At 33.7% G+C, this 7,397-nt stretch overlaps 1 protein-coding gene across 1 annotated transcript; it reads left to right on the top strand.

The window, feature by feature from the left end:
* The first annotated feature begins 336 nt into the window (after positions 1 to 336).
* On the top strand, positions 337 to 3,034 carry pth2 (parathyroid hormone 2). Its single transcript, XM_055171412.2, has 3 exons — positions 337 to 863; positions 2,165 to 2,274; positions 2,367 to 3,034. Exons 2-3 carry the CDS (start codon positions 2,165 to 2,167, stop codon positions 2,731 to 2,733), a joined length of 477 nt encoding a protein of 158 aa, XP_055027387.1. The 5' UTR covers positions 337 to 863; the 3' UTR covers positions 2,734 to 3,034.
* Positions 3,035 to 7,397: the final 4,363 nt, after the last annotated feature.

Genomic DNA, 7,397 nt, shown 5'->3' with positions numbered 1-7,397 from the left:
CCGAAATAAATGCCTAGCTATGGTTGTGTGAAATGCGACAAATTGTCTTGTGGGGGATTCAGCGCGTTTGACAGGAACCTGCAAAAGGCTTTCAAATTTAATGAGAGTGACGTCTTGCTTGGCCCAGAATCTGAACGTGTGCGTAGGCTGCAGAGGACGGTAAAGATCTCAATTCAAATTTGGTTCGTGGTCCTCATTACCGGACCTTAGTTTGCATCTACTGATCCTATAGGTTACGCCCAAGAACACCAGGTCACGCACTTGACTCAACACATAGTTAAAGGACATCATTCGTCATAGCGGACATCTAGTTTTGATCATAATTTTGTGATCTTTTTAGACCTCTTCTCTTCCTTTTTTTTAAGAGATCATTAGGTGCTCTGACGTCCAAACTCGTTTCTTTTCTTTTGCGTTTCTAGCTTTTATTTTAAGACTCCATCCAAAAAGGACATTCAGAGGTGTGGCCTTCTCCGTTTCGGCTTTGTTTGCATTGCAACAAGGAGAATGACACATGGCTTTTTATCTTGTCTTTTCCCCCTACAACTTCTGACTAAAGAGAGGTATATATAATCCCACACAACCAACACCTGTGCATATTCACACCGGCACTTTAAAATACATTACAGCTCTACATACAGTATAAACAGAGACTAAGGTAGCTATTTAACCCAAACAAGTGATAGAAGTAGTTTATTTAGGCAACAATTAACTAAAAAAGAGAAATACATCAAATAGGACATTTTGTCGAAACGCTGCATGGAAGAGTTGCCAAACTGCTTGGAGTCTCTCAAGACAGATTTGTTTTTCTGACGCACTGGAGAGCAAATAGTGCAGAAACCAACAGCAGAGAACCACTCAAAAAGGTACAATAAATATTTATTTCTCATTATAATTTAATAATATAATAAATAACCTGCTGTATTTACTTTTCGGTTTCTTGGTAAAAAATTAAAATTGTTTTTTAAAATAAAAATGTCTATATTTGCATTAACTTGTAACTTTAAGTTGTTTAAGTTATCTTTTTTTTAAGTTTTTAATAACTGAAGCTAATTCAACTTTATTTTTATAATTTATAGCAACTCCTTACTAGTCCAAAAAGTTTAAATGAATTGTAATTTCAAGTTGGTTAAACTTAAAAAATTTAAGTGCAACAATTTGTTTTTATAATGAGAGTAAAAACTCTATAAAAATATATATGCTAAAACTATAAAAACTATAAATATTTAACACTACTATGTAGAAATTTAAAATAAACATTTCTATAGTTGCATTCACTTGTAATTTTTTAAAGATTTTAAGTTATATTTTTAAGTTTTTAATAACTGAAGCTAATTCAACTTTATTTTTATAATTTATAGCAACTCCTCACTAGTCAAAAAAGTTTAAATGATTGTAAATTCAAGTTGATCAAACTTAAAAATTTAAGTGCAACAAATAATTTTTTACAATAAGAGTAAAAACTCTATAAAAAATATATGCTAAAACTATAAAAAACTATAACTATTTAACACTACTATGTAGAAATTTACATTAAACATTTCTAGTTGCATTCACTTGTAACTTTTTAAAGTTTTTTAAGTTATATTTTTAAGTTTTTAATAACTGAAGCTAATTCAACTTTATTTTAATTATTTATAGCAATAAATAATTATAATTATCCTCATTAGTCCAAAAAGTTTAAATGAGTTGTAAATTCAAGTTGATAAAACTTAAAATTTTAAGTGCAACCAGGAATTTTTACAATTACATTAAAAACTCTATAATATATATTTTACTGTAATAAAATATACAATTTATAGTTAGCATATATCAAATTATATAAAACTATAAAAACTATATGTGAGGGGGTGTGAATAATTTATGCGTATGGTAGAAATATACTTTGATCTGATTAGCTGATATATGAGTTTAATTTCAAATCTGCCTGTAGTCAAAAAAATATGATCCAGGAATATGTATATTTTTTCATGTTTTGCATACCATAAATGATTCAGTGTCTGCACATTTTGTAAAGTGTTTAAACAGGGGTTTTCAAACTGATCCCACAGAAGAATCATTTTTTGGTTCCACAAAGAGCCTTTTAGGAATCTTTATTTTTAGAAGTGTAAAAAGAATTGTGAATATTCTTGTAATACTATGTCCTTGTCTGCATATTTATCTATAGATGGTGGCTCTATCTATGCCTCTTCGTTCCACTCTGTTATTCTTAGTGTTGATGGGTATGACACTAATGACCTCTGCCTTTCCCCAACCTCACCTTCGACCCCTACAAAGGTAATTTATCCTTGCATATCTTAATCTATCTTTGTGAATAACATTGCAATGGCAAATGTCTTATAGTTCTCCATCAATCTTACTTTAAACAGTAACTTGCCTGCTATTAGTCAAGAGGACTCCAAAATTGAACAGTGGGAGCTGCTTTATCCTTCCATCTCTCTTCGTGATTGGAGAATTCAGATGCTGTCTGCCCCAGATTTTGGTGCAGCAAAGGCTGGTACAGATCAGCTGGTTGGGGATGAGTGGCTTCCGCTAAGCCAGTCACAGATGGAGGAGGAGCTGGTGAAGAGTTGGCCGGGCGACTGGGCATCACGGCTGGGTCACCAGCAGAAGAGAAACATTGTGGTGGCAGATGATGCTGCATTTAGGGAGAAGAGTAAGCTTTTGACAGCAATGGAAAGACAGAAATGGCTGAATTCCTATATGCAGAAACTGTTAGTAGTTAATTCAAAGTGATTTTCAATATTTGTGTAATTGTTTACATTCATAAAAGTGTGCATTTTATGTGAAAGCATGACGGGAAGCTACATAAGACAATGTAACTTGTTACAAAAATTTAATTGTTTAAAAGTTAACATATTAAAAACACACACACAAAAGAAAACAAAAACAAAACTTACACAAATGTGTTTCTATTTTTTATTTAAATATTTTTATTTTGATGATGATTGACTGAATAGGCAAGACACACGATGTGAAGTCTGTTGAACATGATTCTGGTTTAATGGCACCCATTGACTTTGAGATGCTGTAATAGTTTTCATTTATTTCCGTTTAGTTTTTAGATGACCTGGAAATAAAATAAAGCACATAAGGTGAATTGGTTTCAGCTCATTAAATGTTTCTGAGTAGGTATGTGTCAGTGTGAATTACCTTGAAGATATGTGACAAGCCGAGCTATTTCACACTTTAGTACTAAATCTGGGTCATTTGTTCACATCAGAGAATGTCTAATGATGTGTAGCTACTGTTAAAAGACCAATATGCCAGTTATATATATATATATACAGTGCTCAGCAGAAATGAGTACACCCCCTTTGAAAGTTAAGATTTTTCTAAATTTTTTAGTAAATATGAGACCAATTTGCTGCCTTTTTACAAAACAGTTTTATTAAACATTTATGTTTCTTAACATAAGAGTGAAAGACACTTACCATCTTTAGGATACAAAAAATAACACATTTAAATAAAATGAGCTGATGCAAAAGTGAGTACACCCTTCAAAAAACCCTGTAGCCTCTTATGGAACGACTGAAATTCCACAAGGGGGCGTATTTGTCCTCAGACGTTGCAAAATAAACGTGACATCTGAATATATCATTATAAATCGTGAATGAAAAGTCAGATTCGAACGAATGTCCGGTAGTGAACTATAATTGTATACAGTATTTATATCGTAATTCGGTCAGAAACGTCAAGACTGTAAGGCGAACAAATCGTTTTGGATTAAAAGGCTTGAATATTCCATTTCCTTGGACTTTTGGGGATTTATGAACAATTTGTTTTGGACAATTTCACCGAAGCGGATGAAGGGAAGATTTTGAAGGTAAGTAAATATCCTAAATTGGCGCGGCCCGGTTCAGGTAACTAACAACTAGATTACAGTGCTTTGTGTGTGCGCTTAATAGAATCCTGAGAGTCTAAGCTTTCAAACGATGTGCCGCATGACCGTATATTTTGATTTAATGCTACAAAGTTACAATGACGCTTATGCAGCCTCACTTGCAAGGGACAGGGTGTGCCGTGTACGGCACAGTGATCCTTATCAGGTTTAAAAAACGTAATCTAATATTACTAGTAATCTATTATATATACAGACGGGACATGTCACTGTTGCCACAGACTGTAAAAAAAGATGGACGAGGGCCGTTCGCTCTCTTCCAATGGTGAAAAGTGAAGCCGCCAGTGTCCCAATATGGCGCTGACTTCTTGGGTCTTGAGTCTTCGCAGTATCGATTTCGGGACCAGTCCTGCGCAGTAGTAAGCAGGAAGTAAAGCCGCGAAATCAAGGCCCTGCCCTCACTCTCGCAGAATGCGCGTATCACAGCTGTCAATCATGACTGACACCACCGTTTTATACTATTAAATAACTAACTATAAACAAACTTATTTTAAAAACAAACAGTTGAATTTACATCAGCATGATAAAACTACAGTAAATGACAAAAACCAGCTTCGGAAAAAAGAAAATTGAAGTAATTCAATTGTTAAGTTGGTCTCAAGTCCCATTGAATAACATGGTGGAGGTGGCGGGGTTTACGAGACGTTTTGGCTTCACTTTTCAGGGCTTGTGCGGCACGCTTGGTTGTTGCTCGAAGTAGAAGTCGAAAATTTTTCAACCTTTCAAGTGCCACCACGTGCGTCAGCCAATCAGATCGCCTTATGCAAATAATCTAGTGCAAAGCCAGACAATTATGTTTATGCAAGACCACACGGTAACTGTGATTGGCTGTTGGCCAAGCTTCAGATACGCCTTCCATCAAGCATTAACGCTTACGCCCGGTGTGAATGTATCATTAGAGACCCAATAGTCTTCCCCTTTGTCAATATGAGGTCTAGCGACAGATCACAAAACGCTCTTTACAAAGTGTTAACGTCTGTGGACATCCTGGACATCAATTTAATATCTTCTTTGACTGAGTTGTCATTTATTTATTTTTAAATGAAGTTATAAGTTGTAATTTAGTGCTAAATTCAGCAGCTATCCTGAATATTTTGCCTACACTGTAAAAAACTGTTGCCTGGCAAAAGGGTAAAAAACTGTGAGTTAGTTCAACTTAACTCTTTCCCCGCAATTGAAGACTTATCTTGTCAATAAAGAGAAAACATTTCCCTGCCAATGACGCTTTCCTGATGAGTTTTTACGGTAATCTGTAATTCCGCTATTATCCACTAAGAAGGCGCTCTAAACCGATTTATAAAAAAACTGAATCAAAAACTAATTTAACAACATTTTAACCTCTGTGTATGTTTTCCCGTTTTGTTTGTTTGATAGCAGAAGAAAATTTTCCTGGAAGACATTTTGTAAAACTTTTGTAAAAAATGCTGGCGGGCAACTTAAAAAAAAGGCTGAGTTAAAAATATTAGTCGACACAACAATTTTTACACCTACAATTTTATTATAAGTTGAATTAACTAAAAATTTTAAGGCAACCAGGTAACTTATTTTCTTAAGTTGAACCAACTTTTTTACAGCGTATCGGCCAATCAGATTTGAGGACCGGACCTAAACGTTGTATAATATGAAGTTAAAGGGACAGTTCACCCAAAAATGAAAATTCTGTCTTCATTAACTCACCCTCATATTGTTTAAACCTGTATGAGTTTCTTTGACCCATTGACTTGCATAGTATTTGTTTTGCATACTATGGATGTCAATGGGTACAGTCTACTGTGTGCTTTCTTACCATCATTAATCAAAATATTTTCTTTTGTGTTCAACAGAATTAACTCATACAGGTTTGAAACAACATGAAGGTGAGTAATTTATGACAGATTGTTCATTTAGGGGTGAGCTAGCCCTAAATACAGGCTTAAATAACAGGTTGCATACGTGTTTGATAGTTAATTGCTTTTACTGAAGTAATAGATTATCTCACTCTCTCCAGAGGTGCTCTAAAGTGAAGTCTGTAAATTGAGCGGTGTCAGAAGTGATAGGACCTCCCTTGATGATGTTAGTAATTTATTGCTGAACCAAATTATGACGTGCCCAAAATGGAATTTTTAATGTTCTGGCAGCAGAAAATGAAATGTCCAGAGTTAAATACACCCCCATGAACCCATTAGCCTAAGGCTAGCAGGCAATTAATCAAATGTTTGAAGAGTTTTGAAGTACTGACGGCAAGACCCGTGACAGCTGAATATCTCCATTGGGTCATTCGTTGAAATGTCTTAATGTTTATTTTGATTTTTTCACAATTAGTTCACAAAGGTCAAGTTGATGTTTGAACTTAAAGTAGTTCACCGGAAAATTATTTATTCATCATTATCATGTAAAAATACTTTCTTTCTTCAGTTGAACACATTTGGAGTGAAATTAAATAACACCCATAAATAAATTAATGCAAATGACTCCAGTGGGTTAATAAAATGTCTTCTGAAGTGAAATAATATGTTTGAGAGAGAAGACAATAAATGTTTGGAGCTTATTAAGCTATCAATACGTTGTGTATTATTGTAAAAATACCCATCACACTGCAAAAACTGACTTTTTAAGCAAAATTAAGAAGGAAAATAAGTCTAGTTTTTAGACAAAAATATGAAATTTAAGCGAATTTGTGCTTAAAACAAGCAAAAGAATCTGCCAATAGAATAAGAAAATTTTTCTTGATTTAAGTGTTTATAAAAAAAGTAAACTTATTTCAAGAAGTTGCAGATTTTTTTATTGTTTTAAGCACTAATTTAAGTTTATTTTTTGTCTAAAAACTAGACTAGGTCATTTTGCTAATCAAGAAAATATATTTTTACTGAAACAAAAAAAGACTTTCTTAGTTGGTATTTTGTCTTGTTTTAAGCACAAATATCGAAAAATTTACAAGTCAACATGCATTTTCTTGATGAGAAAAATAACCTAAGAAAATAAGTGTAGTTTTAAGACAAACAATATCAAATTTAAGTGAATTTGTGGATTAAACAAGCAAAAAAACTGCCAATGGGGTAAGCAAGAAAACCTAATCTTTTTTCTTAAACACTTAATTTATGAAAAATTCAAGAAAAATTATTGGCAGATTTTTTGCTTGTTTTATCCACAAATGTACTTAAAGGTGACATAGAATGATTGAACTGAGTATTTATCCTTGTTCTGTGATGTGACATGTAGACAAAAATTTTTTGTTTGGGTCTGTAATGCCTTAGAAGCTTCCTAAAAACCTCTCTCAGATAGCTCTATTAGGGTGGGGGATTTTAAACAAGTGGTTTTGCACTTATTTGGCTCCCCCTACTGGCTTAACTTGCAATCTCATTACCGATTGGCTGACTTTGCTGCCACTCAAAAATTATTATTTTAAAGTTGAGGGGCAGTTATATGCCGGTGATGTCATAAGCATCAGTTTTTCAGATTGGGACGTTTTCTGGCTGACATTTCTAAGAGAGGAATTTCTATGAGACCGAGATGTTTAGCA

This window comes from Misgurnus anguillicaudatus, chromosome 7, assembly GCF_027580225.2.
Source record: "Misgurnus anguillicaudatus chromosome 7, ASM2758022v2, whole genome shotgun sequence".
In the NCBI taxonomy this organism is placed as follows: Eukaryota; Metazoa; Chordata; class Actinopteri; order Cypriniformes; family Cobitidae; genus Misgurnus; species Misgurnus anguillicaudatus.
Note: the sequence above shows the minus strand (reverse complement) of the source record. Positions and strands in the feature narration are given on the sequence as shown.